General features: G+C 43.2%; 1 protein-coding gene across 4 annotated transcripts in view; it reads left to right on the top strand.

Annotated features, from left to right (window-relative positions):
* LOC109077571 (serine/threonine-protein kinase WNK2) overlaps positions 1-11,496 on the top strand; it is a 68,538-nt gene that overhangs the window by 10,848 nt on the left and 46,194 nt on the right. For 2 of the 4 annotated variants that reach the window (XM_042729041.1, XM_042729040.1), the window contains exons 7-10: positions 495-601; positions 1,057-1,656; positions 3,161-3,751; positions 5,576-6,016. In XM_042729041.1, coding sequence (XP_042584975.1) covers positions 495-601; positions 1,057-1,656; positions 3,161-3,751; positions 5,576-6,016 — 1,739 coding nt within the window. The remainder of the gene's footprint in view (positions 1-494; positions 602-1,056; positions 1,657-3,160; positions 3,752-5,575; positions 6,017-11,496) is intronic. The other 2 variants (XM_042729047.1, XM_042729048.1) reach the window with 2 other exon arrangements.

The following is an 11,496-nucleotide window of genomic DNA, read 5'->3' as shown; positions in this document are numbered from 1 at the left end:
TAATAATTGAGCAGCAAATCAGTATATTAGAATGATTTCTGAAGGATCATGTGACACTGAAAACTGGAGTAATGATGCTGAAAATTAGAGTTTTTTTCAATTGTAGTAATATTTTACTGTTTTTATTTTTTAACTATTCAAACCTATTTATTTTATTTATTTTTTTATTTTTGTCAAATACGTGCCTTGGTAATATTCAAATATCATACTGTTGTTAAAATATAAACATGAATCGCAAACTATTCAAACCTACCTATGAAAATGTTAAAAATATTCAAATATCATACTGTTGTTAAAATATAAACATGAATCGCAGACTCCCTTGCAAACTTAGTTTTGTAGCAATCTCCAGTCATTTAACTCATTGTGTTACCATGTAAACTAAGGGATGAGTGACACTGATTCTGTCGTAATGGTCAGAATACTCTGATGTTTTGGTTGTGTTATGTCAAGAATATTCCTAGTATGTGTTTGTGCTCTCTCTGTCTCTCTAGCTGACAGTGGCATCGGTTCAACTGTGTACTCAGACTCCCACAGCAGTGGTCTGCACAGTGTCATATACCAGTCTTTACAGGAATCTGTCTCCACGGCAACCCAGGAGGTCTGTATCACGCCCCATCACTGTCACTGGTGCACGTCAGAAACCACAGTGATATGTGAAGTTTGCATTCCCTTGAAGTTTGCGTACGCATGCATGCTTGTACTTGCATAGCTTTTAAATGTAGACCATCATTTCATCACAGTGACACAATGTTTGCAGCTCTGTAACTGGACCGTGTTTTCACCTCGTCATCAACCACTTCATTTTTGCATAGGGGTTTCATTATTTTCCTTATGTTGCATGCATGATAACACGGTCTGCGTTTCATTCCATGCTGTCCGTTCGTCTGTTATGTTAGTGGTGCTCACACTATTTGTGCTCCAGACATGAATAATTCCTAAAATCACCTCACCTCAAGAAATGTACACATCTAGTGTGTTGTGTGTTATTGGCTCTGTGCTAGAGACCCTTGTTTGTCATTTAATCATAGTTCAGAGAAGTGGCTTTTCTTCCAGGGTGCACATCATGAAAGCTCTTCTGTAAACGAGTTAATCCGTTTCCTACTCCGACCCACAAGTCCTGCCTCCTTTCAAATACCACGAGACCAATCAGAGATGACAGAAGACGGATTGGGAAGCTCTCGCTCTGGAAATTCGCTGCTCGTTCCTTCGCCTGTAACGACTCGCCGCTATAGCGACACATCAGTGGGGCCATCCTCTGAGGCAAAGGGGGAGGAGTCTGTCTCAATGGCAAGGCAGGGGCGTCGGCTTTCTTTAAACCCCACCCCTCACCAGCCGCCGTCCCCGTGTCAGGCCTGCTTGTCCTTATTTCTGCTTGGGACATGTGCAGATAGAAGACATTCGCCCTATTCTTTATTTCCACTTCCTCACGTCCCTGATGTCCGCAGAGCTTCCTTCAGTGAGACCTCTGACCTCTCCCAGCTTAACAAATCTCTGGAGAGCATCACGGGCCACAGACATCAGCCTGAGAGAGGGCAGTACCGGCCTGCCCGCAGCCACAGCGATGAGGGGCACACCCTGGAGCCGCCTCGTGAAGCACTGAGCTCCCGTCGCAGAGCCAGTTATAGTGCTGGCGAGCGCTCTGGGGCTGATGCGGTAGGTGATGGACACGATGTCGCCTTGCCACTTTAGAGGAAAGCTCTGGTTTTCTCCAGCCTTTGCAGTGGTTCTGCTGATGCTCCCAGGTGCCTGTGGGACTTCTAATCAGTCTAATATGCTCAGATGCGTTCTTCTCCTTTGCTCTTACTCTCGGCCGCTGTAACCATACTTACCTATCCTGCAGGTGTGGCCGTTCTCTTACAGAGGGGATCCCAACCCCCTAAAACCTACCCATTAACCACGCTTACGATATGCCTGATGCCATGCTGCTAACCTTCTTTATGAATCGTTTGTATTCATTCACTTAACCTAGTTGTGTGTGATCTGCATGCCTGCTATTACTCATTGTAGCAGCTGTTGACGTGTGTGGTTTTATTTAACAATCCAACATACTAAAGAATGGGCCAGATTTACCAACAATTTGCGGCAACAAAAACTCTGTTTTGGCTTTCAAAAACTACTAAAGACGTGCGGTGAACAATTTGTAATGAAAAGGCTTGGACAAAGTTATTTTTGTGGCTGATCTTATTGCATATGCATTTGTTGTAGGTGTTTCCCTTTCAGACACAAAGGGAGCAGAGTATTCATGCAAGGTCATTTAGTAAGTTTCAAGTTTAATTTATTTATAAAGGCCCAAATTTACATCAGAAAAAAAACATTTTACAGCCTGGTACAGTGCTTTTACAGCTGGTACAAGTGGTTTTGGTCTAAAGCTAATTTTGCCCTTCATGACAACTGTGAGGGGGTGGATTTATTTTTTGTAACTCATCCATTTGAATTATATTAAGCCTTAAAGTTCTGCATAATTAAGGGTGTGGCCACTTGAGTGACAGGTGGATTGCTGCTGCTGTAACCACTGTTAAGCTATGCGGGTGTGGTTTCAGCAACCAGCTCCACCCACATCCTGCCTCTTTGCCCATTTTAAACATCCAGGAGTTATGCATTGTCAAGATGGCGATGGCTGGCTCCGCCCACTTTTGGTTTCAAAAATGCTCTTCAGAAACCTACAGGACTTCAGAAACTTACATTTTTAAACAGTCTATGGATATGACACACCATATCTCCTAAATATAGAACAAAAAGGTAGCATGTACAGTGAAAACAGTAACAGTGCCAAAGTTGAACCCTGAGGGACACCACATGTAACATGTAGTAAGGTTTATGCTAGTCAGTTTACATGTATTTGGCACCATTACTTAACACCCCAAATAAGCATGCCTTATGTTGTGCCTATGTTGTTAGTAGATTACCTGCACCTACTTATCAACCCTACGTAAGTTTGCACTGCTCTTGGTAGATTGTGTTGGTCATTATGTAGATGAACTGTGTTCTCTAATTTGTGCATCGTCAGAAGATCAACAGCAGAACTTTCCATTCCCATCGGTGCTTTTATGGGATTGTGGTCTAATGCGGATATGCCCTGTTCAGTAAATCTGGCCTATAATTTGTGTTATGGAATAGAAGTGCAGTGGTTCTCATTAGTTTGTTTCCTCTTCTGCAGTCTTCTGGTCTGAGAGTCCAAAGCCAGGCTGCACCCGCCGCAGCTCAACACATGCAGTCGTTCCCTCCTGTCACCTTAGAGACCCCCGCACAGGCCGCCGGACAGAATCTGTCCACTCCTCTGCCGCTGGTGCTTCTGCAGGGTGTCTCGACCGCACCACAAACCATGCATCCACAGCAGCTTGCACCAACAGGTCAGACTGCAGATCTGAACGTACAGGCCCACATGCTCCAAACTGCTGTGCCGCATCAGCCATCAGCCAGAGGTCAGAGTTACCATCCTGCCAGGGCAGAGCTAGAAAATGCACTGATATTTCCACCCGTGCAGCTCACTGCAGTCGCAGCTGCACACAGTCTCCCATCTAAAACAGAAGCAGTGCTGACGGCAGATCAGAGTTTTCAGAGTGGAGCCTCCGGGGTGCAGCATATCCCGCCAACATCTGCACAGACTCGACAAACACCTGTGTTACAACATCTGCAGCAACTCCCTGCGAATGCCACAACAGATGGGCAACTCCGAGACTTCTCAAACATGCAGCAAACTGCTCCTGTGCAGCTGAGACAGACAGGCCCTGCACCACCTCTCCCACAGGTATGCTTGTTTGTCATCATCTTTTTATTTTCTCAACTTTTACATGGACCCCCCTAGCACAGTAACTCCCATTAGACTGAACTTTGTGCTTTGTAACATTCCAGATCTTTTTCATGCACAAACAGCAGCATTACACACTAAATGTAAAGATGCATAATAGGACCCCTTAAAGCCCGGGATACACTGGATAATTTTCGGCAGTCCAGATGAAAGATTAGCATCGTGACACAATCGTGCCGATTTCTATGATTGTGGCTCCTAATCGGTGCTCCTGTGTTGTACAGTGAGAGAGGTTCAAAGACAGAAGTTGTCACGGTCTCATGACCAAAGATAGCCTACGATAACTCAAGCTCTTATCCCTTCCTCTTTCGCCACTTCTACTTTTTTCAGCACACATACAGTATAAAGTACAATTGCCAAAATGTGATTAGTCATGCTCTTTTTGTTTACCACTAGCGCATGTTGATGACATTTTTATTCTTCAATTGTAACTTGCGTTGTAGCCTATAAGTCAATATGTGTCATCACCGTGTCTGCAGACAAGTCGTACCCGAGTTTATTAGATCCATGTCACAGTGTGATTTGCAATGATCTTCTTGGATTGCTACAATTGTGCAGTCTATAGAAGGCTTTAAAGAAAAAAAATGATGACTAACTTGTAAACTTAATCTTAATTTATGTAACTGGCCATAGGGATGCCCAATCCTGTTCCTGGAGATCTACAGAATTCAGCTCCAATCCTGCCCCAACATACATCTGTAATTAAGTTTTCTTTAAAATCTTAATGAGCTGCTTCAGATGTATTATTATTTTATTTTTTTTAGGGTTTGAGCTGAACTTTGCAGATAGGTAAATCTCCAGGAGTAAAAAATATAAATGTCGGCATCGGCCGATTTAAAAAAAAAAAAAAAAAAAGGATGCCGATATGCCTTGTCAATAAGACAAATAGCTCACATGTGCTCAGGTTGTGATAGTGATAAAAGCATCTCAGTAGCAAGGTCAGTCTTGAAGCGAATTTTTGCCTGAATGATGATTAGATTTACTGTTTTGGATCTTTGCATTTAATCTGAGAATGCACATACAGAACATACAGAGTGTCCATGTGCGAGAGAGTCAACAGTTTCTAGCATGTGCAGTAGCAGCAGTGACAGCCTTCCCCAAGTCCTAATGCCCGTCCGGTAAGGCGTTTTATTTACTTAGGTGGCACTTTTGGCCTATTTGTAATAAAATGAAAATAAAATACACATATATATTTTTATTCAAATGGATTATGAAAACTTAAATACAAGGTGCTCTAAAAGTTTTTTTTTTTTTTTTTTTACAGCTCTTTTGCTTTAGACAAATAAAATCTTTATTAACAAATAAATAAATCCACAAATAAAATCAGGTTTCAACTGCATCTGTCTGAGAAAAAACACAGCAGAGATTGATTTTTATTAAATATTTTCAAGGCATTCAATGTACTGTCATAAAAAAAAAGAATTTTAATAATGTTTATTCCTTCTAGCGCATACATTTTTTTTCTAAAAACTAAAATAATTTGTTCATAATCTCCGCACAGGAGAGACTTGTTTTTGTTTCAAAATAAATATCATCAAAACATATATCAGCATCGGCTATTGGCCAAAATGATTCGAAAAATATCGGTATATTGGCAAAAATCTAATATCGTGCATCCCTGGTGATTTGTGTAGTTTTGTGTAAACAGTCCAATGTACAAAATGGCCATTTTTGACTGGCCAAATTTAGCATGCGTTTAGCTCTTCTGTTCTTGATGGTGGCTATTCTTCCAATGCTACAATGCACTTTTGTCTCCTCCTCCAGTTTCCTTCCATTAACTCAGCTCAGTCAGTCGGGAGCCCTCTTCCTGGATGTGACCCGTACCCCGACTGCTTTCCCTCCGTGCAGTCATCCCTCAGTCTGCCTGTCCCGACACACCCCGACATCTCGCCAGTGTCATGTTCACAGATGGAGATCTCTGCGCTAACCCAGTACCCCCACCTGTCCTCCACCTGTCCTATACCCACACAATGTCCTGCTCCGCCCTTTGCTGCTCCAGTGTTCGCGCCTCCGGTTCCCACAATTCACCAGTACCAACAGGCCTATTCTGTTGCTCAGCAGCCCACCATAAACTCCATGGCCACTCTCTCCCAACATTCCCACAATCAGGCCACACCCACAGCACACCAAAGTCTCCACCCCTCTCCAAACCCTGCCTCTATGTGTGTCGGAGCCCCTTCCACTATACAAGCTCCACCCACCCAGGTAGGGTATGTCAGTGTCTTAAAGGGATAGTTTGCACAAAAATTGGCACATTGAATGCTTAGAATCACAGTCAAAATGGTTTTCAGATGAAACATTTACACCATACTAATTCAGTAGGGATGTCCTGTTCAGGTTTTTTTTGTGCCCCCAATCTGATCTGAGTCATTGAATATTGAGTATCTGCCGATACTGAGTCCAGATCCTATACTTGTAAATTCCTGGTGTTTGGTGCACAATTCAAGATACAGAGTATACAAAGTAACAATCCAATTTATACAGAGTTGTGCAGACAGTAAAATTAATATATGTATATATATTAGGGGTGGAACGTTACATATATTCATACCGAACTGTTGGTGCATGAGGCCTTACAACGAATACAGGCAATTCACCCCCAATCCAGAAGGGGGTGCCCGCAGCATTGCAACGCTTTTTTATAACCAGCCACCAGCAGAAGAACAGCAAATGCCGTGAGTTGCGCACTTGAAAACAAAGCCCACTAGACAGTGACCATGTGCTGACTCTGAATGCGTCTCTCACAGACTGACAAAGGAGTATATTTAAAGGCTTGTGCACTCTACTGTTTGCAAAATGGAGCTTTGTACTCGTGTATCTTACTGCTCTCATTCGGCACAAATTCAAATATTCCATAATATTTCCATATTTACAATGATAAACTATTATTATATAAATTATAGGTGTTGTACTTCAGTTCTGATGGTGGCACAGAGGCGGGTGCTTGGTGTTGTTAGGTCTTATGTTTGGTTCACTGTATTTTATTTTGATTAAGTACCAACTGCGCTGTCAAGTTAGAATGCTGGAACTGATGTGTTTTGTGAGTGTGTGTGTGCCAGCGCAATCAATTCAACTTTTTACTTATACCAGCAGAATCAACTTTAAACACTTATTGTCTTAATAATGCATCACTGTATAAAAGTCTGCATTTATTTGTGTAAACTCACAATGAAAACAAAACTTTGTGCTTTTGTAAAATAAAGAAAACAAATAGGATATCACTTTCTGCCATTTGAGTTTCCTTTCTGCAAACAAATTAAGCATGACACAAAAATGAACTAAAACTCAGCTTATATATGTTACATTACATGTCGCTGTAACGATTCATCACAACGACTGGGATCCATTTGCAGCTTTATTACGAAACGTGGTTGCACAAGCCATGGTCAATGCACAGGTAAGGTAGAGCAGGGCAGACAGAATCATAGACAGTTACCAGGCTTAAGGTCAGGGCAGGCGGCAATCAAAACAACAACAATAATCCAATACTAGGTCAACAGTCCAAGGGGCAGGCAGCAAAAGATTGGTAATGAAGGCAGGCAGGGTAATAACAAGAGGCAGTCCAAAAATACAAGAAACAAACACTCAAATGTTCACCAAGGCAAAACAAGACTTTGCAATGAGCCTGAGCGTGGACCTGCCATAAATAGCTAGATTTACTAATAGACTAATAGAGACTATTATAATTAATAGAGTTAATGAGGTACAGGTGTCAGAGGTGATCCGAGGTAATCAGTGCCAGGTACGGGGCTATTGGGAAATGTAGTGCATAGAGAATTATCAAAACTTCGGTGATGGAGCCCTCTGGTGGCCCAAAGAGGGAGTTACGGAAATGCTCTCTGTGACAGAGCCCCCTCCCAGTGAGTGGCTCCGAAAGTGAGGAGGCGGTTGACGCCGGGGTCTCCCACGGGGTCTGAGAGCTGGCCTATCCGGATGGTCGCGGTGGAATTCCTCCACAAGATTGGGGTCCAGATTTCGTCCGCATTGAACCAAGACCTTTCCTCCGGACCGTAACCCTCCCAATCGACCAGATATTGGAGAATTCATCCCCAGCGCCTGGAGTCATGCAGCTCTCGGACCTGATAGGCCTCCTCGCTTTCCACTAAGGTGGGCAGGGGACCCTGGTCTGGTGGCACCTCCTCTCCCCCCTTAATGGGACCAACAGCGGGCTTCAGCAGGGATACATGAAAAGTAGGAGACACACAGTAATGGTTAGGTAATGCCAAATCAAAGAATACAGGAGTCATTTGTCGAATTATCTTAAAAGGGCCCATGTACCTGGGACTGAGTTTGCGACATGGCAGGCGGAGATGGAGGTCACGGGTGGACAACCATACCCATTGGCCAGGGGTGTATTCGGGGCTGAAGCGTCAAAGCCGGACGGCCTGCTCCTTTTGTCATCTGATTGCACGCTGAAGATGCTGATGAGCTTGGTTCCATGTATCCTCGCTCCTCTGAATCCAGTCATTGACTGCTGGGACATTTGTCAGTCCTCCTGACCAGGGAAATAGGGGTGGTTGACATCCCAGAATGCATTGAAACAGGGTTAGATCAGTAGAGGGTTTGCGAAGGGAATTCTGAGTGTACTCTGCCCACATCAGGTAACGACTCCAGTCCTGCTGGTTCTGACTGCAGTAGGAACGGAGAAGTTCCTGGTTGAGTCGTTCGACTTGCCCATTGGATTCTGGATGGTAGCCTGATGTCAAGCTCACGTTTACCCCCAACGCCTTGAAGAATGCCGACCATAACCGAGAGGTGAACTTAGGACCCCGGTCAGAAACTATATCCTCGGGTAAACCATAGAAGCGGAAGACTAGTTCACACAGATTCTCAGCTGTCTCTAATGCAGTGGGAAGTTTGGGTAGGGGAATGAGGCAACAGGCCTTGGAGAAATGGTCTATATCCGTTAGAATGGTAGTATGGCCATTAAAGCGGGTCAGGTCGGTGATGACGTCCACTGCGATGTGTGACCAGGGGCGTTGAGGTATGGGCAGAGGTTGAAGCAGCCCTGCAGGTAGCTGACGTGAAGGTTTTTATGTGTTGCAGACGTTGCATTGATGGACCAGGTTAGTGGTGTCCCTCCTAAGAGATGGCCACCAGAATCGATTCTGTAGAAGCTGAACGGTGGCATTGATCCCTGGATGGCCTGAACTGAGTGAAGTGTGGACCTGAGATATTGTTCTCTCTCGAAGACTACCAGGAACGAATAGCTTTTCCTGAGGACATTCTGCACCTCCAGCTCCTCGTTGGTCAGTTCAATTTCGGTAATAATGTCCCATTGAATGGGTGACAGAATGAGAGATGGGGAAATGATAGTTTCTTGTACCTTGGGATCAGGATCCTCCTCAAACTGCCGTGACAGGGCATCCGCCTTGACGTTCTTAGAACCTGGCCGATATGTGACAGTAAAGACAAACCTGGAGAAGAACAGAGACCACCTTGCCTGCCTTGGGTTGAGTCGCTTGGCTGTCTTCAGGTACTCTAGATTTCGGTGATCTGTTAAGATGATGAATGGGTGTTCTGCTCCCTCCAACAAGTGACTCCACTCCTCAAATGCCACTTTCATGACCAAGAGCTCCCTATCTCCAATGTCGTAATTCCTCTCCGCAGAGTTTAATTTATGTGAGTTGAAAGCGCAGGGGTACATCTTAGCTGGAGAGCCCTGACGTTGAGACAGTACGGCCCCTATCCCAATGTTGGAGGCATCAGTTTCGACTATGAATGGTACCTTGGGGTCTGGGTGGTGCAGGATGGGTGCAGTGGTGAATCGAAGCTTGAGTTCCTCGAAAGCCTCACAAGCAGGAAGTGACCAATGAAGACGACTTAAACAGTTCAGTGGCTACTGAACTGAAGTTTTGGATAAATCTGTGATAGAAATTGGAAACCCCAGGAAGCGTTGCAAATCCTTGATGGTGACAGGTAGTGGCCAATTCAGGATGGCATTAACCTTACTCTCATCCATTGCAAACCGCTCCTGACTGATCACATCTCCTAGAAAAGAGATGGATGTTAGGTGGAACTCATAGAGTTGATGTTCCATTAGGCATTTGAGAACTGCCCTGTCCTGCTGGATGGTCTCCTTCAGGGTTTCAGAATAAATTAAAAGGTCATCAATGTAGACGATAAGGAACCTATTGAGCATGTCTCTGAATACGTCATTAATGAATGACTGGAATACGGATGGACTGTTGACCTGGCCAAAGGGCATGACCTGGTATTCATAGTGGCCAGAGCTTGTGGAGAAGGCCGTCTTCCACTCATCCCCCTCTCGAATCCGAATGAGATTACACGCACTGCTTAGATCGAGTTTGGCAAAGTTTTCGGTAATGATTCATCACAACGACTGGGATCCATTTGCAGCTTTATTAGGAAACGTGGTCGTACAAGCCATGGTCAATGCACAGGTAAGGCAGTAGAGCAGGGCAGACAGAATCATAAACAATTACCAGGCTTAAGGTCGGGGCAGGCGGCAATTAAACAACAACAATAATCCAATACTAGGTCAACAGTCCAAGGGGCAGGCAGCAAAAGATCGGTAATGAAGGCAGGCAGGGTAATAACAATAGGCAGTCCAAAAATACAAGAAACAAATGCTCAGAAATGTTCACCAAGGCAAAACAAGACTTCGCAAAAAGCCTGAGCGTGGACCTGCTATAAATAGCTGAGTTAATGAGGTACGGGTGTCAGAGGTGATCATAGGTAATCAGTGCCAGGTACGGGGCTATTGGGAAATGTAGTGCGGAGAGAATTATCAAAACTCCGGTGATGGAGGCCTCTGATGGCCCAAAGAGGGAGTTACGGAAACGTTCTCTGTGACAGTCGCACTGTTTTTTCCCTTGTTTATCTGTAAACTAAATCAAAAATATTTCAAGAATGTATTCCTTGTATGTATAGATATACTGCAGATTATATATATATATATATATATATATATATATATATATATTATATATATATATATGTAATTTTTACTACTGTCTGTTCAAAATAAATGAAAGAAACCGAGCATAGTAAATGTGTTTTTTTTCCTGTTGTACCGAAATCGTATTGAACCGTGACCCCTGAACCGAGGTACGTACCAAACCGTGACATCTGTGTACTGTTCCACCCCTAATGTATATATAATATAATATAATATAATATAATATAATATAATATAATATAATATAATATAATATAATATAATATAATATAATATACACTTTCTCTCTATGCACACACTATATATAGATTTTAGGAGATGTAAACATTACAATTTTAACCATTGTAAAACAGATTGTGTCATCACAATTATGAATATGGGACTGGTGATATAAAGTTATTTTATATATACAGTAAGCAGAATAATTACAACAGAAGGTTAGAAAGCATGATGTGTCAGAATGCCAGTCTGTCAGTCAAATCCAAAACAAGACGCAGCTTATAACAATGCTTTATGACAATGACGTCTCAGATAATCTGTTGGCAGCTAAAAGTAAACGATAAATAAATGAGAAATCGTTACAAAAGTGTGCCTCAAATGCTCTGATTACGGACACTCAAACGTGTGTGATGCACTAGAACAGACCTCATTGCTGCTTGTGTGTTGCACGCACATTTCTTCTTGTTTTGGTTTTAATAGTGGCTGAGCACACACATTTTAGTGTCTTTCCTTTTAATGGCTGTTGGCAAACCCACCTAAAGGT

This window comes from Cyprinus carpio, chromosome B8, assembly GCF_018340385.1.
Source record: "Cyprinus carpio isolate SPL01 chromosome B8, ASM1834038v1, whole genome shotgun sequence".
Lineage (NCBI taxonomy): Eukaryota > Metazoa > Chordata > Actinopteri > Cypriniformes > Cyprinidae > Cyprinus > Cyprinus carpio.
The sequence above is the reverse complement of the archived record's forward strand: the minus strand, read 5'-3'. Positions and strand labels throughout refer to the sequence as shown.